Raw genomic sequence first — 22,190 nt, forward strand, 5'->3', positions numbered from 1 at the left:
CCGTCATTCAACGACAGCAATGACGACATTTGGGATACCTTTACCATACCCAAAGCTTCACCAGAAAATTTCTCGATGTCTGGGATTGTAGGATCGTTATGCACTAAATGGTCAAACAGACTCATAACGTTTTTAAATTCTGAATATTATCATTTACAGTTTTACAAAAACTAAATCAGACTTTGTACAACTACATGGAACTGTCGCTCTCGCTTAATTTACTCAGAGTAGATGGCCTAGGCGGGATGTGGAAGGCGGCAGTGAAGTCGCCAAGGTTGAGGCGACACTCAACTCGCGGTCCCTAGTACCACTGTGTGAGGACCCCAACGATGGGGCGGTCCTAACATCAGCGCACCTGCCGCGTGTAACCTTCGAAACCTGCCACCAGCACAGATGTCGATGGACTCAATGCGCTGTTGCGACAGATGGCAAATTAGTTGCTGTCTCAAGTAATAGTTTTGGCAATTGTGGTCAAGGAACTAGCAGCTGGGCCTCCAATACAGGAACAAATGCTCATCATTCTGAATTAAAATATTTGCAAACCTGTCAAAGAAGTCAAATATTTAAATAATTAATGCTAATGGGACTTCTAGAAATTTTTTTTTTAGCTTTGAATCACTCTGGTAAATGTTTCATATAAATAAATATGTATCTCCTTTTTGAACAAATGTACAAATGTATAATGTAGTATGTATACCTATATATTTACATATGTGCATATCTTTAATTAACCGTTGTTAGTGGCTTATCACCCATTTCAATTCCATACCCTACATATTAGGTGTTCGGTCACATGAAATCAGTGGTTGTAGGATTTATCCGCTCGCGTTTTTGCTAATAGTTTGGCTAATGAAATTACAAATAATATACCAAACAGAAAAATAAATACTTCATGCGTAACAGAGCCTGAGACAGCTATTCAATCCACTAGAACTCCACAACGACAACAAATGTAGGGATTTCACAGTTCCATATTCGACAAGTATTTATTGGAATCAATGTACATATGAATGCATAAATAATTGTATTACTGTCAAATGTACTTGTATATTTTCCCGAATGATCTACTCTAATCAAATCAGTTTTAAAGAGCTCAGCTCATTCGGTGGACGTATTTTCGAAGATGCGGTCTCAAGATTCTAAGCTTTTTTCTGTATTTTTACTTGAGAAAAAAGCTTTTCAACCGGTATCAAGCTATGAGGAACGTAAAGATCACACTCAGGCATCTCCTGTTATTGCACGATATGGTCAATATCGAGTTTATCAAGTGGAACTATCTACCGGACAACACGTTGATCTTTTTCAAACACTTGAAGAAAAAAGCGACAGCTGCACATTTTACGGTCATGCAAGGCATCCACAACAAACCTGACCATCATGGTCGCCGCGCATAAGGTTGCTGACTTCGCCGATTTGCTCCAAACCTACAATGTTAAGCATCACGTTCCGGTAAGAAGTGGTGAAGAAATGAACCAATACACGTGGATATATGTTCATGATAATTTCATTTTTTTCTGGTGAACTAATATTTAATCCCTGACTATTTAAAACAGACCTATAATTTTCAAGAGATTATTGATCGAAACCTTAATGAAGTGCTTCCTAAGGATATTGATCCGAGGGGTATGGACTGGCAGCACTATTTTCATCTTGAAACTATTTATTCATGGATGGATTTAATAGCTCAAGAACATCCCGAAAACCTAACTATTGTAAATATAGTTAGAAAGCACACAGGGTTTGCCGATTAAAGGTTTGCGTGTTAAGAAAAATAAGAATAATGAAACCGCCACAATTTTTATTGAAAGTGGTATACATGCTCGGGAATGGATAGCACCAGCAACGGCAAATTACATCATCAATGAACTTTTAGCATCAAATAACACAGAAATTCAGAGTTTTGCAAAGGACTATAATTGGATTGTCTTTTCCGTCATCAATCCAGATGGATACAAATACACATTTGACGGTGAGCGTATGTGGCGCAAAAATCGCCGTCTATATGGAATTTGTCGCGGCGTAGATTTAAATAGAAATTATCTTTTCCATTGGAACACAACAGGCACCAGCAGTGACCCTTGCCGTTACGACTATTCAGGTCCGGCAGCTGCTAGTGAAGTGGAAACCAAACATCTAATTAAATTTTTTGAGGAAAATTTCGTTGTTGAAAATATAAAAACCTATATCGCTCTACATTCTTATTCGCAAATGATTATGTTTCCATATGGACATACAGCTACTCACGTGGAAAGCCAGTGAAAAAATCAAACAAGTATCAGGACGTACATACAAAAGCGGTAGTATATATGAAACCATATATCCCTCCAGTGGCGGTTCAAAAGATTAGGCCCATGGCAAACTGAAAATCCCCATAACTTTTTCATTTGAACTACGTGGCCCAGCCGATAGTAAGGACTTATTCATTCTACCAGCTGCGGAAATTGAACCTACTGCTGAGGAGGCATTTGCCGCAATTATGACGATTGTGAAAGAGTCTGCTTCGAGAGGGTATTATTCTCCAAATTAAAGTCTAATTCAATATTCACTGCTTTATTAAAATATTTTTTTATAATTCAACAATTGATGCTTGATATTTACATTGAAAGAACACTTATAAATGTAAATGCAATAAACGAACAGACGTATTCTGATTTCTTTTAAATCCATTGCGGATACCAAATCTATCGACATTAAAAAAATACATAAATAATGGTTTAAAAATTAAGCTGCAGCATAATTTATTGATTTTTAGATCAATATATGCGTGGAAAAGGGAACATGTGTTTAATAATAAAATACTCGTTTCGTAGTAGATAAATATATGTGTGTGCATATATAAAATACCTTTTCGCAAATAGATAGTAACAAATGCCAGTTAAATCACACGATTGATTCTGATATCTATAGCTTATCCCAAAGCTTATTTTTAAGTAGTACGAAATACATAAAGCGCTTTAGACTTTTGTCTGCATACTGGCAACTGCATACGAATTTGGTGCAAAATTAATACATTTTTTTAAATTAAATTCTAATCTATTCGTCGTTCGGCAGCATAGTCGTGTTACGTGCAGCATTCATTTGTATACGATTTTCCCATTCTACTATGAGACGATGCGAGGACGGCGCCTCCTCCGGGGGCAAATCACACAGCTGAGCCAATGACATGGCAGGACGCATGGTGCTACAAACTGTCTTTTTAATATCGATGTCTGGACTAGGAGTGGCTCTGAAAGCATAGGTTTTCAAATTAAAGACTGATTTAGGAAAATGTTTATTTTTTTTTGTTACCTGGGCGATATGCTGTTATTCATCTGTGTGGAGTAGCGGATTTCACTAACGGACTTCGCAGAACGGAGTTGTCTGGGACCAAGGCAATGCTCTACTTCCGAGTCTTCATCATCCGTTTCTTCATTGCTGTCAGGGGAGATTTCAAAAGTATTGCTTTCGTATTGGCTCATGTACCTATGTACCATACTTACTCGTTTCCAATAGCTTCAAGTAGATCGGATGTGGATTGACGAAATTTGTTACGTTTTTTTAGTTCATGTTCACGTGCCTGCAAATCTTGGATTTCTTTCTGGATCTTCACCTCTGCTGATACATAACCCCGCCGTATGACTCTTCCTTCTGCATCCCGCTCAATATGGGGTGGAGTCATTGTAACAGTCGGTATGGCTATAGGAGACACGACGACATCAGGTGTAGGGATTGAATGCAAAGGACTTGATAAAGGCCCCATTGTCGCGTTAGGTGTTTGCAGACCACTCAAAGTGCTTGTATTGGTCGATGCAGAGCTCGTTTTTGGATTTACCAAATTTTTATTAGATGCTATATTATTATTGCCCAACTGCAATTTTCCACGCGAAGCTATGAACCGCTGCATTACCCCCTTATTTGCGGGATTAAAGGCAAAAAGACGTTGCCTATTAATAATGGGAGGTGCAGTTGGAACCGTGTTCGTGATTATCATCTGGCGAGGTGGTTCTGGTGTAATTGTGTAACAATTAGGTTTGATATAGCGTTGCTCTTTTGATGTCTTCATTGGCCCCGAATGACTTAGGTTAGCTGATACACCATTTATGGGGCTTGGTGAGGCGGATATTCCTGAATCATCGTCTGTACTGTCTTTAATGTTAACGCTATTTTCACTATGTGCCAACGATGGTATGTTCAAAGAACCCTCGCAGTTATTTAAGGATGAATGTGGAACTGGACTGATTGAGAGGCTATTGGTGCTGTCGTTATCAATATGACTGTCATTATTTGCTATGCCATTTTCGTTGTGTATTTCATATTCGTCTGGTGATATTGGAGAGCTCGCGGTGATAAGTTGGCGATGTTCCTCTTCTCGGCGGACAACTTCTTTAATTTCTTCCTGAATACGTATTAATGGATCGATTTTCTGAAGAATATAAATTATTACAAATTAAAACATGTACGTATATATTTTTATGTATAAAGAAACATTTTTATTAGTATTTACGGTGTATAAGCTTAAATCCGTTGATTGCTCGTAGATGGCGTTAGTGAGCATATCAAGTTACCATAGAAATGCCATATTTTTTTTTGCATGGGTTCGACACCTGTTTACATCAATCACTGCACATCATCAGTGATTTCATACAGCAACACACTTTTTTCCTTGCGTAATCATGTCTAATTTTGTGCCAAAAAAAGAGCATATGCGGGAAGCTCTACTTTTTTGCTTTAATTTGAAGAAATCGGCTGCCGAATCGCATCGAATGCTTGTGGAGGCCTATGGAAACAACTTGCAGAGACTGGTTTCGTCGGTTCAAAGACGGCCATTTTGACTTGAGTGACATGAAGCGTGAAAATCGGCCCAGAAAAGTTGAGGACCATGAATTGCAGGCTCTTTTGGATGAGGACGATACCCAATCGCAAAAAATGCTTGCCGAGCAGTTAGGTGTCACTCAACCAGCCATTTCCATGCGTTTACGTGCCATGGGAAAGGTCCAAAAAGTCGGAAAATGGGTACTCCATGAATTGAACGATAGACAGATGGAGCGACGCCAAAACACATGCGAAATCTTGCTGGCTAGGCATAAAAGAAAGTCGTTCCTGCATCTTGTGGTGACTAGCGATGAAAAGTGGATATACTTTGAGAATTCTAAACGAAAAAAATCATGGGTCGATCCCGGCCAACCATCAACTTCTTCATCAAGACCTAATCGCTTTGGACGCAAGACGATGCTGTGCGTTTGGTGGGATCAGCAGGGTGTCGTTTACTATGAGCTGTTGAAACCTGGTGAAACTGTTAATTCTCATCGCTACCACCAACAACTCATCAAATTGCGCCGCGCTTTGCGTGAAAAAAGGCCTCGTTATGAACAAAGACATGAGAAGCTGATTTTCCTCCACGACAACGCCCCATCGCACACGTCAAGAATGGTCCAAAACTACTTGGAGACAATCAATTGGGAGGTGCTACCTCATCCCGCTTATTCACCAGACCTGGCCCCTTCGGACTATCATCTGTTTTCATCGATGGATCACGCGCTCGCCGAACAGCACTTCGATTCGTACGAAGACGTCCGGAAATGGCTTGACGAGTGGTTCGCCTCGAAAGATGAAGAATTCTTTTGGCGTGGTATACACAAATTGCCCGAGAGATGGGAAAAATGTATAGCTAGGGAGGGCAAATACTTTGAATAAATTATTTTTTTGCTTTCTATAAAAAAAAATGTTTTTTTTTTTTACTAAAAAACAGCGGATTTAAGCTTATACACCGTATGTTAAAACATTTCGCAACTAAGTCAAAGTTTGAACTGATGAAGTCATCAGAAATTTGCAGTTTATTGTTCTTTGGAAATATTTAACGTTTTTATAAGCATTTTGATTGTATTTTTATTTACATACGGCATGCGTGTAACATCTTGTGTTTGTACATATATACAAACGTCTATTTGACAAAATGCATACTGCGAGCAGAGCAACACTTCCGCCTCAACAATAGATCGCTTGAATTCACTGGTAAATCTCTCTCGCTCCATTGCTTTTTAAGATGACCTAAAAACTTTGCACTTCTTAGCTTTAACAGTTAATGATTATTTACGGCTCACTGTCTGTATTTTGTATTAAAGGTAACGGGATTTATCAAAAGACTTCCAGCAATATTATTAGCATAACAGTGCACATTCAGAGATACATGTAACTCATACAACTTTGAACTTTAATGCATCATGGAATTCCAAGGAAGCTTAAACTAGATTCAAATATTCAATTCAGTTAGATCCATTGTAATGCCTACCACACAATGAAGATCTTATTTCTATATTTCCAGTATGCATACGTATGTATGTATGAACTTTGGATCAGAATCTGTTGCAGTGTGTTTTAGCTTTACCAGATTTTTGTGTACGCATTACTTTTACATTCGTATGTTGGCTAATGAAATTTGAAAATATTTTGTGCCTTAAGAAGTTTGTGCAAATATGTTTAGCCGTTCGCTTTGACTTCAATTCCGTTGTATATATGGATGTATGTGAGCGGTGGGAAATAAATACAACTATTTCTATAAACATGTGCGTCATCGCATTAACCTGCTATTTTGTTGACTTATTTTTGCTGATAATGATTGGTTCCTCCCTGAAAGCTTTAGAAATGAATTGAGAAATATTACAGAAATATCGTTATCTACACACATTATTACACGCACAAATGCATAGATATCCCCAATATCTACCTCTGCATGTAGGTGCTTCAGTATGCACTTGCTTCGTTTGTTGGTGTTGACGTAAGTTTTATATTCGATTCACAAAGGAAAACATACATACGAGTATATTATCGATCCAATATACTCTAAAAAGTTATTTTTCCAATCAATTACTGGAGCGGTCATCAGCAAATTTTTCGTACTTATGTATGTATGTACTTTATCGTGACCATCGCCAAAAAATATTTCTTAAAACCACTTAAATACATGTGAATGTAAGTAAACCAAACACTTAGCATTTATTTGGACAGTCCTAGAGCTGTATGCAGTTCTCATTATTAAACATATTGATATGTATATTATTTAAAGGGTGATCAGGTTGGAGATACTTTTTCCAATAGGGTTTTTCGACAGATCACCCGTGGCTACTGTGAAACTAAATAACTAATTTTTTCAGTATTCAATTGTATTACGAAAAACCCTGCTCTGTGAAAAGCGTTCAACGCGCGCTTTGGCCAACTTATGGTGTTCAGCGATGAGCTCCATTTTTGACATAATGGCAAAATTCTCATATTTGGGCTGAAGAACAACCCGAAGCCTTTTAAGAACAGCCATTACATCAATTGAAAACAACCGTTTGGTGCGGCCTATGGGCTAGAGGAATCATCGGCCCATGTTTCTTCAAGGACGAGGCTGGCGCCAAGGTAACAGAAATGGCAAACGCTATCGCGCCACGATAAACGGAAATTGAAGCCCGTCATCGCCACAACATTTGGTTCCAACCAGACGGCGGAGAGCGCTACTTGCCATACAGCCCGTGAAACAATGGATTTACTGCGTCGTCGCTTCGGGGAACAGTTTATCTCTCGTCTCGAACCAGTGGATTGCTACCAAGATCGTGTGATATCACACTTTTGTACTTTTTTTGTACTTTTATTTGTGGGTATGTAAAGTCTAAATGTTTTGAGGGTAAACCAGCTTCGATTGAGGCAATGGAAGCCAACATTACTAAAATTATTTACGAGGTACTGACCGAAGTCCTTTAGCGAGCTCTTCAAAATTGGTGCTTACGGATGGGTGAATTACGGCGCAGTTGCAGCCAACATTTGAAAGGGACTATCTTTAAGAAATAAATGTCATGGATGGTTCTACACAAAAATAATAAAGAGTGCCCAATCAATTTGAATTCTCGTTGTTTTATTTCAATTTCGATGCCTCTAAATTGATCACCCTTTACATATGTGTGTAGAAATGTATGTCCATACGACAAAAATACATATGCAAATGTAGATATGAATAAATAATGTGCATCACACAGTACATTGTTTCTTTGCTTTGTTCATAGCAGATCAAATTTCGTACGTGTGACTCTACTTATTTTATTTATTTATGTATGCTCAGAGTTGTCTCAGTTTTTATTTTAGAGTACATAGAAGTGCGCATTATTATTATTATTATTAGAAGGCCATTACGCACTGCGACCAGAGCTGATCTATTGTGAAAGGCCTATTTTGTAACCCTAGAGGTTTAGGCTTTTTAGAAATTTTAGCACAGTTTTGGGTTTGTTGTTCCAAAGATTGCATGGAGATACTACGATACCACCAAGGTGGTGAAGTCTTTGTCTGCCCAACGCAGGACATTCACAAAGCACATGTTCTGAGCTTTCTATGTCCATTTCGCAAAAGCGGTAGACATTGGTCTCGGATAGACCAATATTATTTAGATGGTACCTCAGGCTGCAGTGACCCGTGAGGTATCCGGTTAAAAGACGCAGATCTACTCTGTTTAGTGAGAGAAGTTTGTCAGATATTCCTTTGTTGGGACTTAGGAATAGTTTGGCTTGACGCTGACCGGCACAGTTTAGCCAGTGTGCGGCAAGTTTTCTTTCCTCCCATTTCCTAAGGAATTCATTAATGTGGCCTTTTGTCAGTCCACAGAAAGGCTCAGGACCAGTAAGTTGCATATTTGCTCCTTGTTTTGCAAGGTCGTCAGCCATTTCATTTCCCTCATGTCCTTCATGTCCCGGAATCCAACATAGTGTTACTGTGTTGAGGTTTCCTAACGTGTTTAGGAGGTTTAGGCAATCGTTTACCAATTTAGAGGTGATGGTTGTTAATAGAAGGGCTTTTAAAGCCGCTTGGCTATCTGAAAGTATGTAGATGTGAGTACCTCTCATTTTCCTTCTAAGGTGCGCATACATACATATGTATGTAGTATGTAATATGTAAGAACTTCACTGTAAAACTAACTAACTGCAAGTCATTATCGGCGTTGACCCAACTTCCGTTCACCTGAGTGCCGTTAATGAAACAGTTAACTTAACTTTTAGTAGGGGTATACAAGTATCTGGTAACTTTCAATTTGGCTACCGAAACGACGTAAAACGCCGATGATACTTAACACCAAATAGCGTAACTCAATACACCCAAAGTGACGTTTTAACAGTCACCTTATTTGGCGAAGATTACGATGTAATGTTGTTTTCGTGGTCAGTAAACCAACAGTGATACCCATTTGAATATTACCTATTTTACCTTGCCTTGTGATGTGAATGCTGATAGGTGTTATGGCAGCAATTGGCTTCAGCATTATATTTCTATTTTTTCGTTTGTTTTATAACTGTCGCTTTTGCTTGTGGGAATTTCGGCAGTGTGTTTTATGTATGTGTGTACTTTTTTGTTGCAAAATGGCATTCAAAGCACGCTGACATCGATTGCTCTCACGTAATGTTGCAAAGTCCAAACATAAGAAACGTGACTTGTGTTTCACTGAAATATCTCAGCGCATAAAAAATTCTATCACATAATACATAACAATGTACTTGTACCTACATACGTGAAACATTTCTTAAAGAGTTAATCTTTAGAAATTAGAAAGACAATCCACAAACTAACACATTACCGGAAACAAGCAGGGTATTATTTTCATTACAAATCAAAATAAGCTCCATACAGCCTTGATTGCACATAACAGAGACCATCCAGTGTACGCATGCATTATAAGATACATACATACCTGTTATACATAGATACATATAAATATGATTATGAGCATAGAACTCAAAACACAAGGCATGGAATGGGAGACGCAGTTTTTATTGAGAATAAATAAATTGTAGACTGAGGCAACACTGATTAAGAATATATGTACATACATATATACACATTTAGAACTCCATATGTGTACCTACTTGGGTGTACAACAGAAGTTGCACATTAAGCATGCATTGGTCAAGTTCCAAAATTGTTACAGAAAACATCGCTTTACACATTGGCAAAAGAACCATTTAAATGAATTTAAATCAAATGCAAATAGTCCCCTGACCATTAATTTTGTATAATTAACATTTTTTATTGCATAATTTGTTTTATATGGTCCGAGTTATCACGCTCTTACTGTATTTAATTACCGGCAGCAAAATTTCATTATCTACTGTGTTACATAACTTAGTTGGTGAAAAATCTCTCTCCTAACCGGTCAATAGCCGCTAAAAATACACAAAATAAATTAGCGAAAATTTCATTACTTTTTTTTGTTTCACCAGATTTATGGAAACCTTGGTTTTTGAGCTATTTTTGTGAAACAATTTACCCCCGAAATTGAAAAATTATTCAAGCCAACCATTTGCCTTTGATTGCTTCATTTATTATTACATAGCATTATTATATTTTGATAATATTTCCTTCTATTCCACATATGAAGTTAATATCTTATCAACTCGTTGAGTGCATTTTTACTCATTTTCATTTGACATGTTTTTTCTTTTACATTTTCACTTGTGCAAATACACTCTCAAGCAAATGTGTTTACATATTTGTGAAATAATATAATTTCTCATGAAATATTTGCTCCAAAAGGTAAAACAAAAAATGGAAAATTGATAAGTGTCTAATGGTGCGATAAGGCGGGAATGAACGTATGAGCAGGGACCGAGTAATTAATTGCCCATACGTTTATCAGTTCTAGTTGTTAATGCTGTACCATAATGAAGGCAAGGAAATTGATTGAGGTGTATATGTATGGGTGCATTTACGTACGTGCCACATCCCTTGAAATAAACGTTTGCCCAATCTTCAGTGGAGAGGCAAATATGTACATTTAAACTCAGATTTCAAAATCACATTTAGTAACGTCAAAAGCCGAACAAGTGTTTATTTCAATTACATGGTACATGTAGATATGTATGTAACATACAGTACGCCGCCAATACATCAGAAACATGCCCTCGATAATAGCAATTAAACAAACTATTTGATTACTTAAATAAAAACGTAGTTGGCTATTAGCGATCGCCTATTCCTCTATGAATTTTAAAATTTTGTTTAAGGTGAGAGACTTTTTGGTAATTGTCTATAGTTTTTTTTATTTAATTAGTAATGGTAGAATTTCTTACAAAGCAATCGCGCAAAAAATTCAATGTGAGTGAAGCTACTATTGCTCGAATCGCGAAAGTTTTTCATACACTCAAAAATGGAAACATAGCTAATACAAGTAATCCTCAGAATGCTGCTGAAAATATAAAAACCTATCGACTTTCTCATAGAGTGAGGAGACTCGAAATCACGAAGGGCTTGAGCAATGGCAATGTGCCAAAATCCCTCAAGAAAGTTGAACGAAGCGTATTGTTTAACAAAACTAACGGAAGGAATCAGTCGATATAGGTCAGACTCCATCAAAATTATACACAGGGGAATTAAGATAAAGTAAGCATAACATTCCCCGAAACAGCTTTATGCATGATGGAGCGGTAATTCATTTGATCTTAACCCCTTCGAAAACTGTTGGACGCTTCTCAACTTCCCCAAATTTAAAGATATAGGTATTCACGGCGAAACCACACCATAGCTCCTCTTAACGGAAATATTCGTGATGTGTGGCCAAAAGATCGAAAATTACGACTAATTATTAAAAACTGTATAGAAAGTATTAAAGCAAGTAAATAGAATGGGGAATATACCAAATAGCTATTCACAACAGAAGTTTTATTTGTTACGCTAATTTTTGGTGAGGTATTTGGCACTGAAGGTAGAACTGTATAAATATTTTAATGTTTCTAAGGGGTTTGCGGTGTACTGTACATGCATGTATGTGTGTATGAATATAAAATATATACATATTTTTCGAGTTTATTTATAAAGTTATTATTTTAAGTTATTGTCTGGGGTATGCCGTTTGAAAAGGGCCAACATTGTACATTCACATACTCGTAACTTTCATCAGTTGATTGCTACTGCATCTGCATGCCACTGTTGGATGTTGCTTTTGCTATTGCTGTTGCGGCATGGCTTTAGTCTGAGTGAAACTAGGCATTTTAGTTTGACTTTAATTAGATGTGAAAATATTTTCATACCAACTGTGTTGTGGCGGAATAATGAATGCTACTCAAACAAATACTTACAAAAAGTATTTAGTTTGGCTTTCGTTTTCATTTCGTTACTTTTTGCGTCTGTTATACAATATTCGTCATATTTCCTAAAAGTATATATGTACATATATACCTACGTACAAATACAACAAGCAATGAAATGCGTAGCAGTATTAGATATTCCCGAGTTCAATAAATGCATTGAATGATGACTTTCACAACAAGACCTCCATGCCTGTACTCGCCCAAGACTTTTTTCACTAAATACTGTGAAATATACAAATATAAGCAAGGAGAAACTCGCGTAAATTTAAAACAGTATTGCTGGAACTATAGTGCTTATGGCTATCGCTGATTGTTGGCCATCTAAATGTTACTCTAGGAATTTATCTTATTTTTAGAACGAGTAAATAGGCTCTGCAAATTATGTTAATTTCTTACATTTATAGATTTATACGCATTGCTCATTTGTGCAATAACGTCATAATAAAAAAATATAAATATGCGGAAATCCATAGCGATATATATTATACATTTATTCATATTTACTTATTTGTTATATATGTATATACTGTTGAGTCCAACTTAGTATTCGTTTAAAATTTTGAATGTGAAACAACGAGTTTTAAATTTGGAATTTTGCCGCAACATCATCGCTTCAATAACCAACAGGATTTTGTGTTCATCATATACTTTTACTCAGAGATGCATAGTACTATAAATAACAAATTTTGAAGCTGTTTTCCTCGAATTTTTGGTTTTTTGTTTTATTTCGTTCTTCCCGTAAACGAGCGATATGTACATATATTGCATATTTCCTTTCAACAATTATCGGCAGCTATTGCAATTTTACTGGCAAATGTACCACGTTTTTACCGTCGGTAAAGTCTATTACCCTTCTGGCATTTCAACAAAGTAATTAGCTTAAAAGCCCATACGTTCAATACTGAACCAAAGAAAAGAATGCCCATCTTATTTTATAGTACAAACAAGTTCATTGGAGTTTTTCATAGATGTCTTAGTATAAGTTAATTTTTGAAAAGACTTTTAGTTTTTTGCAGTAAAAAGTAGTATCGTATTCCAGGCTTCTATTTTTTATGTAACGAGTTGGCAAAATAATAAAACAGAAAGAAGCACTTTTGTTGAAAGCTGAACTAAATACAGTGCACTGAAAATATTCTTGAGAAAGGGAAATTTAACTTTAAGTTTACATTTACATACGCGTCAATACAAACCAGAACCGGTATTGGGTCGTTCATTACACTCGTTGCCAGCGAAAACGTTTTACATTTACATTCATGTACGTATGTACGAAAATGTCCAGTTGGTTTAACAAGTTTATAAAAGTAACAACTTAATCATTCGGAAAAAATGCCAAAAAATTGTTTTTATCGAGGATTGAGTTACAAATTGTATGCTATACATGTATGTATATATACATTAAAAATCACTTTCGACTCGAATTGGAAAATTGCATTGTCATGCGTTGTCGTGTCTACTATCAAAGTATGTGCTGAATACTCATACTCACCGTCCCGTTTAAGCCAACATTGATAAATGATTTTATTTTCTTATTTATTTTTGTGTAAATAATTTTTTTTTTATATTCCGCACAGTTTTTCCTTTTTGTAGGTCATGGCCAAATAGCTGTAATCGCGTATTTAGCGGATGAAATCATTGTGTTAAATACTAAAATGGATTTTTAATGTTTTCGGAGATTTTCGGAGAAAGCTTACTTTTGAATACTTGCAGAAGCTTTCAATTGAAAATCGGGGCTAAAAAGTAAATGGAATCTAAATTGGTCAAAATATTCTACACAGCCTATGAATGCGCGTAGGTAAAATTCGTATAAGTTCAAAGGTGCTTGAACTTAAATCATCTCGAAGTTTCGCTACGGTTATTCCTTATAGCAACAAATGCACATATTATTTATAAATGCATGTACATTTGTATGTATGTACTCGTATGCGGATTTTGTGTGTAGATGCATATACATACATACATATACATGTATGCACATAACATTGTGCATTGAATCATTTTCTACCATTTCTTTCTTTTTTTGTAAGAAAAGAGGTAAATTAACTTTTCCGTCTTTTCTCTTTTTTTTGCAGGCTGATTTACCAGTTTCTGGTTTGGCGGAACCTGTGTAGTTGGTTTTGCCATCCACAGCATCAATCCCAATACGAGCCACTGCCACTGTGCAATTGCCACAAGCCTTGCCATTGTTTATTTACACCGCTATTCAATGGCACGATCTTGTACTCTGGCTTAGTTTTGAACATGAACATGGTTGCCATTAACAATGCATATGTGTGTGTAAGTGCTTAGATGTTTGGAAGTTTTTCATAAGCTACATTGTTTTGCCAATGCGATTGGCGTGCACGGTGGAATTTCTTACTTTGTTTCTATACTTAACTTCTAACTCTTGCCATGCTAAATATAAGCTTATTTTCAATTGAAAGATCTCCTTTATTTATCGCAAACAATGTATCAGGGAAAGATCGTTTACAGAAGTAAAATAAAAAAGTCGCGCAGAAAGCAAGAACAGCTTACATTCTCTTTTTCAACAAATGTTTTTGTACTGCTGTATGTACATATGTACATATGTACTCTATGTACAGTGCAGTAGAAGTAATTTTCTAAAACTCATATAAAGTGCCAACTCTTAAAGAAAAGTCGAGTTCAAATTATGCGAGGGTTTTTGAAGCTTTTACCTTAATGAATGTTTTTCGCTCCAAATGTAACTAGAAACATCACGATATTCACGACTTTTCAATCTTCCTTCAACATACACACACACGAAAGTAAATATATGTGTTTATGAGTGTGAAAGCACATACATACGTAAGAATATTTACATACCTACATACATACATACATATATAAGTACATTCGCATGATCGTGGTTATGAAGGCACACGGATGGTGAACTAATAAATACACCATCTGTCATGAACTGAAGTAGAGAAAAGTTTGGCTTCAGTGCAAATAGCTAGAAGGCACTCACCGTAACGCAACCTGTGTATGCGAGCGGGATCACTTTGAGGGATGGAACGACGGAGGTCATTGTCATCATTCGCTAAGAGCTCTTGCTGGAGGCGATGGTTTCAGCTGAAATTTCTGTTTCAATATAAGGTTTCAGACCATTTTATTTGTAACAGACATTTACACTAACTTTTTCACTTCCATACATACATTACGTCCATACGGTACCATGTACATATTTTCATCAAGGAATATACCGTTTCATTAGTCGAATTTTTACGAATTTGTTTTTTAAGTTGTGATTTCTGCTTGTTGATATGAATCGATGCACGTACATACATATGTATGACATGAATATGATCAGACATTCATATACAGACATCAGAAAATAAACGCGTTTTTTTATGAAATAGCGGTAATTTAATATAGTACATGTTTTTCTATGATCACGAGAAATCTTTCATTTTAAACGATGCTTACCTCGCTTTTGATTTGACCCATTATGTCGAAGATTATCGCGATTAATTGCTAAACTTGGTCGATTGAAATAATTGTATATTAAATACAAGTACTTTATTTTGTCGGTTACGAATAGCCTTTTACATTTTTGGAAATGATTGTAATGCCATATTTTAAAACTACGACGAACTTAAGCAAAATAGCACTTATACCGACACCGGTAAAAATTAGTAAAACCAATCGCAACGAAAGCTGCCAACAAACTAAAAGTTAACTTCGTTCAGCAAAGTAACCCATTCTCCTATCCCCAACTGTCCCAAACTCTCAAACTTCACGCTCCACAACATCAAGTGGAATAAGTAAAATAAGTGGAATTTGTAAAAATAATTGCTCACTAAATTAAATGCTCCTATTATCAACTCTGAAAGCTAGCGAAAATTATGGTGAAAAGATTTTTGAGGAAATTCACCACTTTAGTGAGGGCTGCCATGCAAGGTGATAGCATTAGTACAAAAGCAAAATTTACATGTTTTGCTTTTGCAATTTGGTTGTTCGAATGTCAACATTTCTCGTAAAATGTAAAAAAAAATAGATCACAGGCAATCAAACCACCAAACCACAAGAAAAAACCGAAACCGTTCCCAAGACAGTCGGTTCTACATTACCGGAACGACCCGGATTTATATCCGGCCAAGGACTGTCACTCCAGCAGCATTCCCCGTCCATGTATGGGGAATGTTTATGCTGCTACGACAACAACAACAACAAAAAACCGAAACATTTGTTCTTGTAATATCACCCTGTATTTATTCGCTTTGGGTGTCACTCTAAGAACCGGGTTTTCAGTGCTAGTTTAACTATGGCGAATTTTTAAAACTAGGTCTAAGCCTGCAAAGTTGGGTATTGAAACTTGATTCAAATGGAAAGCAGAAATACGGCCTCTTACTTGTAATCATTCCTGTTTTTTAGTATAAATTAAACTTAATGGATCTCAAATTTTGATTGAAATATAAAATCTTGATTCTTCAGATTTTTGCCGACACTGCTTCGCGATCGATCGTGATATCATGGCAGCCGGTTCTACGTACCGGAATGACTCGGGTTTTTCCCGACCAAGACCTGTAAACCTACCACCCCAGTAAATTAACTATGTCTAGTTCGCTGAATTTTGTCTCATCGTAATATCATTTTACTGAACGGTTATATAAATATGTTAAGAAAATAAAGGGTATTTATCACCTTAGTATGAGCTGATAGAAATCTTTAAGTGGAAGTAACATATTTTCATATTAACAATTATTTGTCTTTTTCCAGGTTTAGGTCTTTGAATACTTATGAACAATTAAAATTCAAACAAATCAAAACATAAATTTTGTGATAACGTCTACAATTTATTGCGATTGTAAAACTGCAACTCAAAGTATTACAGGTTAATATTAAAAACTTCATTTTTAAAGACATTAATGCTAATATTTATATTATTTCTGATAGGCTCGATTATCTACATAGGCACCATAGCAGTTTAAAATAGCAAATGTGTGCGAATGTAGTGAGTCTGGGTATTTTAAATCATAGTTCTTTACTAAGTGCGGTGCAAATTAAAATATAAGCATACGTGGTCCAGTTTTAAGCCAGTCAAAATATGTTTATTTCCAAAATAATAACAACTATTTTTCAAATTAAATAAAACGGGATGAACTTTGTATATTTTGTACACACGAAGATTGTGAATTGGCTTTCTAAGTCGGATCAAATTAAAAATCCATAAAGTCGAATATGAATGCATGAGACCCTCGGCATTATCCCCAGTTTAGAACGCCTATTTTCAATTATTTGCCCAACTTTCACTCAACAAGTTGCTGTTTACACGTAGCATGATACGGCACTTTCACAATAGTGAATTTAGTTTTCGGCAAGTTGTCGCCTAGAATGGATTCTACTTTGTCTAATGGTAATATTTCAATTTGTGGAACATCACTTGGTACTGCTTCCTCCTTGGCATTTCCCTTCTCTTCGTCATCGTCGTCTTTATCCTCAGCAACCGGTGCTCCGGGTACAGGTTTCAGGACCGGAATGCATTCATCAAAGTGATGTTTTTCCTTTTTAGTTGATTCTTCGCACTGATCAACATATAAGGCAGTTACGCGCAGCAGTTCAACTGTAACGCCCCACGTAAACACCTTCAACGTGGAAGCTACTTGCTGTACGGCGTTCAATACGATGTGATTTGTGGTCGCTGATTGCGAAATATACGTAGGAATGATAAGCAGCTTGCAAATATTGGTACAAAGCTGCAATTTCTCATCAAATCCGGACTTAATATCGAAGTTTACAAGTTCTAATTGGGAAAGTTCTAGTTGCGAAACTGCCTCCAGTATTTCTAGCGTACAACAGCTCGTTTCCTGTCCATTTTCGACACGCAATCGACGAAGATTCTTCAATTTTGGAAGTACAATTCTTGCAAAAGTAGAATCAAAGTCTCCACATTCGCCCAACTCCAATGAACGTAGGTTAACTAATTCACCAAGTACTTCTACACCTTTAGAACCCAATTCACGAACAGCAGTCAAAGATAGCTGGTTCAGCTTTGTAAGTGCTTGTAACGATTGCAAATTGCCTGTAATTACGCCTGGCTCACATGTACGAAGACGCAACTCTTCCAGTCGTGTTAGTATTCCAATGTGCTCAAGATTTATAGAGTCATCATTAATGGCAACAGCATTTAATATGCGCAAATTTTTGTTGCTTTGAAATAAATTTTCTACAATGCGAGCTGAACACCGACATAGATCGATAATTTCTAATGAACAAACAGTTCCTATATGTTCAGAAAATTCTTGCCACATCTCTTCACCACGAGTGCTAGACACCAACATTTTTCTAAGATCTAAATGCTTTGTTTCGCCGCGACGCAATGCGGCAGCGAAGCCTGCCCAACTACTAACCCGGGAGTTTTTCATCCGAACAGTTTGCCATAATGATGTATCTTTTGCAGCGAGATGCCATAGTTTACAAACTGAAGCTGCACGTGGACGTTCCTGAAAAAATATATATATATATGTTTCGATTAAATACCAATATTTCTTCCATAAAATTTCTACTTACATGTATTTTCAAGTACTTAAGAATGCAGAGCAATGCGTCATAAGCAAATGACACATTTGCGAAAAAGTTCGTGGCGAAAACTTTGTTTGATTGATCCACTGCAGCTTGAGCGGGCGGAATGCCATGTGATAAAACTGGTGCATCTAAGGATATTGCAGATGTCTTACGATTGTTCCGGATGCTTTCGTTAATTTGTTTCAAATCATTTTCGATATCGTTGACGTGTCTGTAAATAAAAGGCATATATTATACTTATTTGATCTCAATCTGCAGTTTTATATGTAAGATTGTGTGCCTCGCTCTCGTGTTTTATATTGGTTAGGAATCAGAGTTAAGTTCTCTTTTGGTGCTTCAAAACATTCGCACACTCACTCAGTTGGGGGAGCAATTGGTTTGGCAACCATCACATACTTTTTCCCTTTTACTACCGCAATAGTTTGTGGATACTTGTTTTCAAGACGGATAGGACGCATTGAGGAGGGTTTTCGAGTTGTCACTGATTTTGTCCCAGACGAAATCTCTGATACCGGCAAGCAAGCCTACAATGTAAAAAATGAAAATGAGATACGACGAGATAATTAAGAACCTGAAACAGAGGTTTCAAATGCTAAGTTCACCTCACATATGTATTCCCGGCCTTTGGAATGAGTGCCACTTTCTCCAGCAATGCGATATTCACTATTTAAACGGTTTAAGCCAACACACTCGTGATGGAATAGACAAAGGCATTTAACACATTTGAGTTGTGGCACTTGTCCTGGTGCACGCGGACATTTAATCGTGCATGGCTCAAGTGTTGAATGGGAAATCGGATTATTCGCCGATCCTGTGCTTGCATGGGCGCTTACGGCAGTCACATTAGAGCTGGCAGATCCCCTTAAAACCAGAAGTCATACTTTCTAATGAAAATTGCCAGTAAAACATAAAACCAGTAAATGCTACTCAAATCCAATAAGTAAAAAATAAATTTGATCAATTGTATACACCAGTTAGTAAAATCTACCAATATTACATTGTTATTCACTAACAACGAGAGCGAGTAATAACTATGCGCTATACTACCACAATAATTGCTTTAATTAATTACTTACTTTTTAATTTTACTGTTTTTATGGCTCGCACCACTACTGGAACTCGCATTTCGACTACTTGGTGGTGTGCCAGGAGTTGAATTGGCAGAATATCTACTCGAAATAGTGCCGCTAAGCAAAGCATTATTTACTTTAAGTGCGCGTGTTGGTGTCCACCCTTGGGGAGGTGGGCTAGCGCCTTTCGGTCCTTTCGGCTTAGAAATTCGTTTACCAATATTAGTAGGCGTGGGTGCAGCTGCTATTGTGGCGGCTGCTGCAGAAACTCTGTTAGATGGCTTTGCACTTCGCACGGTCTCACATTCCGCCCCAGCGCCAAGTGGTTCACGGGCGAAACTGAAATGATCTATGGTTAAATCGCCCTCAAGAAGAGGTATTATATCGCTTCGTGTGCGAAGTTTTTTCCCACCGGGTGTTATAAAATATACGTCAGCTTTATCTTTACTTGACTCTATATTTGCGCGCCATACTAATTCACGCTTCCAACCGTATTCGAAAGGTTTTTTGTAAAAGTCATCTTGGGCTGACAATGGTTTTTTGCTCCCACTACCTACAATTTGTGTTCCAGAACTTGTTGCCACAGTAGAACTTTTTAAAGTTGCGTTTGCATTTGTTTCTATTTCTTCATTATCAGCTACTATATGTTCCGAGCGGTAGCTTTCCTCCTTCTTGACTTTTTTATCAATTTCGAACATATCAAATTCTTCAGAATCCTTAGGAGACACCTGCGAACATGGTGAAGTTCGGGATGGTGGAGTTAGAGCTGATTTCTAATGAATTAAACAAACGGTAGAGAATTTTTAAATTATCAGATCAGAAACAGAGTCATTCAAATTAAGCAAATTAATTCGGAATCAAAGGCATGCTAATTTTATACAAAACTTACATGCTTTAACTTTTTTGTGGGACGAGGCGAAGTTTCAATATTTTCATTATACGCTTTCGAAAGTGATGCAGTGCCCGCTTTTATTACCTTCGCCTCTCCATTTTGCTCATCAAATCCTAACAAACATTCATCTGATCCTGAGCGTCGAATTTCATATCGTTTACGTTTGAGTGATACATTAATTGCTTCTGTTTTCAACATTTCTTTATCTACTGAATTTGATGTCAATGTTTGGTAAACAGATTCGCAATAATCACGACTGTCTTCATCCTCTGTACCTGATACTTCTAATTTTAATGCCGATTCTGAATAAAGTGAATCATCTTCATTTCTTTCATCGCTACGATTTTCTCGGGTATCTTGCTCCGGCGGAGCTTCTACATCGGGAATATCTACTATGGTTTCGGCTATCGCTGAAGCATTCGTGCCATTACGTTGCCCAATGTGACTTACTGTACGAGTGCCGCCATTCTCTGCTAACCAGCGTGGTGACGCTGCCCCTCCAACTGGTGCATCTATTGTCACCACTGCAGCATCATCCACTTCCATTCTTATATGATGAAAACTTTGTTTCCTTTTCGGTGAAATCTTCGCAATTTTTCAGGCTCGACCGCTTATTAATTTCCAAATTATATTTCTTACTGCCCAATGGCACTGCCTACAACAAAGGCAATGGAAGGTGCTGGCACAAATATTAGTGTTTGACGTTTGCTTTGCCCGCTTTTTCCACAAATATGAGGTTAGGTGTTGTTTGCGACGTTATGCTTTTTGTGTTTCACCTTTTTCCTTCTGTTTTGCAATGCTACTCTTTGCGTCGAACGCAACTTAGATATATATTTGTATTATCGGGCTTTAATAATTGAAAATCCAAAATTTTTTTATTGTGTTAATTAAAAGCACCATTTTTTGTTAAATATACGCCTATGCGGAAAGCAAACGGTTCAATTGAATTTACGCTTCTTGTTGTTTTCGAACGCTTCTTCGTGGTGTTGCCATATATTTAAAATTAGCAGAGATGACAAAAAACTAAAAAAAATGGAAAACGAAAATTATACTACGATATAAAAGTACGTTCACATTAGCAATGAATCCACAAAAATGTATATAACCATTCAATATGGCAGTCTAGCTGTAAAATTAGGTCTGTTCATATAAAACTTAATTTCCGAGAACTCGCTTTAAAAGAGAAAATTAGAAAGGAAGTACATGAACGCAAAACCAATAACAATTTGCAAGTTTTACGAACGGTTGATTAAATTGTTGGCGTGAAAAATCACCAAATTTGAGTTGAGCTATCTCGTATTAAATTAAAAAGAAATAAAGCAAATAAAATGAAAAATAACAAAACATGCCATGATTTCATTTTGTCTACAAAAATTTGTTCAATTTTATCAACGCCGTCAGATGAAGAACAAACATTCCATTAGAAATTGTATTGTTGTGGCAATCACAGCTGTGCCTATGCATGTGTGTATATATGTACATATTATTTTATGCCTTTTTTATTATAACTTAGCTTCAATTATCAAATTTTAATTCGTGTTTATTTTTACTTTGCGATCACTTCAAAATTCTTAGAAGCAAAAATTCATCCATAAAAACTTGCAACTTCCTCTCAAAATGAAA

General features: G+C 36.6%; 2 protein-coding genes and 1 pseudogene across 4 annotated transcripts; 1 reads left to right on the forward strand and 2 right to left on the reverse strand.

Annotated features, from left to right (window-relative positions):
* The first annotated feature begins 1,123 nt into the window (after positions 1-1,123).
* LOC129238445 (zinc carboxypeptidase-like) lies at positions 1,124-2,527 on the forward strand (annotated as a pseudogene).
* Positions 2,528-2,529: 2 nt separating this feature from the next.
* On the reverse strand, positions 2,530-15,803 carry LOC129238696 (uncharacterized). Of its 2 annotated transcripts, none has more exons than XM_054873814.1 (4): positions 15,507-15,803; positions 3,480-4,402; positions 3,289-3,414; positions 2,530-3,226 (listed from the first exon to the last, which is right to left on the reverse strand). In XM_054873814.1, exons 1-4 carry the CDS (start codon positions 15,525-15,527, stop codon positions 3,034-3,036), a joined length of 1,263 nt encoding a protein of 420 aa, XP_054729789.1. In that variant the 5' UTR covers positions 15,528-15,803; the 3' UTR covers positions 2,530-3,033. The 2 variants fall into 2 exon arrangements, with proteins under 2 accessions (XP_054729789.1, XP_054729788.1); XM_054873813.1 differs by lacking the exon at positions 15,507-15,803 and adding an exon at positions 15,049-15,123.
* Positions 15,804-16,851: 1,048 nt separating this feature from the next.
* On the reverse strand, positions 16,852-21,541 carry LOC129237676 (uncharacterized). Of its 2 annotated transcripts, XM_054872560.1 has the most exons (6): positions 20,565-21,541; positions 19,682-20,448; positions 19,208-19,466; positions 18,963-19,129; positions 18,591-18,816; positions 16,852-18,523 (listed from the first exon to the last, which is right to left on the reverse strand). In XM_054872560.1, the coding sequence occupies exons 1-6, from the start codon at positions 21,111-21,113 to the stop codon at positions 17,330-17,332; spliced, it is 3,162 nt and encodes a 1,053-aa protein (XP_054728535.1). In that variant the 5' UTR covers positions 21,114-21,541; the 3' UTR covers positions 16,852-17,329. The 2 variants fall into 2 exon arrangements, with proteins under 2 accessions (XP_054728535.1, XP_054728536.1); XM_054872561.1 differs by lacking the exons at positions 18,963-19,129; positions 19,208-19,466.
* Between the last annotated feature and the right edge of the window lie 649 nt (positions 21,542-22,190).

Source organism: Anastrepha obliqua, chromosome 2 (genome assembly GCF_027943255.1).
Source record: "Anastrepha obliqua isolate idAnaObli1 chromosome 2, idAnaObli1_1.0, whole genome shotgun sequence".
NCBI classification, from domain to species: Eukaryota; Metazoa; Arthropoda; class Insecta; order Diptera; family Tephritidae; genus Anastrepha; species Anastrepha obliqua.

What these genes read in the sequence shown, in the direction of transcription:
- LOC129237676 (XM_054872560.1), bottom strand. Translation starts at nt 21,113, where the DNA reads ATGGAAGTGGATGATGCTGCAGTGGTGACAATAGATGCACCAGTTGGA. An exon ending in GCCGGGAATACATATGTGAG is followed by an intron (nt 19,130 to 19,207) that starts GTGAACTTAGCA and finishes TTTACATTGTAG; the next exon opens with GCTTGCTTGCCGGTATCAGA. An exon ending in TTAAGTACTTGAAAATACAT is followed by an intron (nt 18,524 to 18,590) that starts GTAAGTAGAAAT and finishes ATATTTTTTCAG; the next exon opens with GAACGTCCACGTGCAGCTTC.
- LOC129238696 (XM_054873813.1), bottom strand. Translation starts at nt 15,117, where the DNA reads ATGATGACAATGACCTCCGTCGTTCCATCCCTCAAAGTGATCCCGCTC. An exon ending in CTTGAAGCTATTGGAAACGA is followed by an intron (nt 3,415 to 3,479) that starts GTAAGTATGGTA and finishes CTCCCCTGACAG; the next exon opens with CAATGAAGAAACGGATGATG. An exon ending in AATAACAGCATATCGCCCAG is followed by an intron (nt 3,227 to 3,288) that starts GTAACAAAAAAA and finishes CTATGCTTTCAG; the next exon opens with AGCCACTCCTAGTCCAGACA.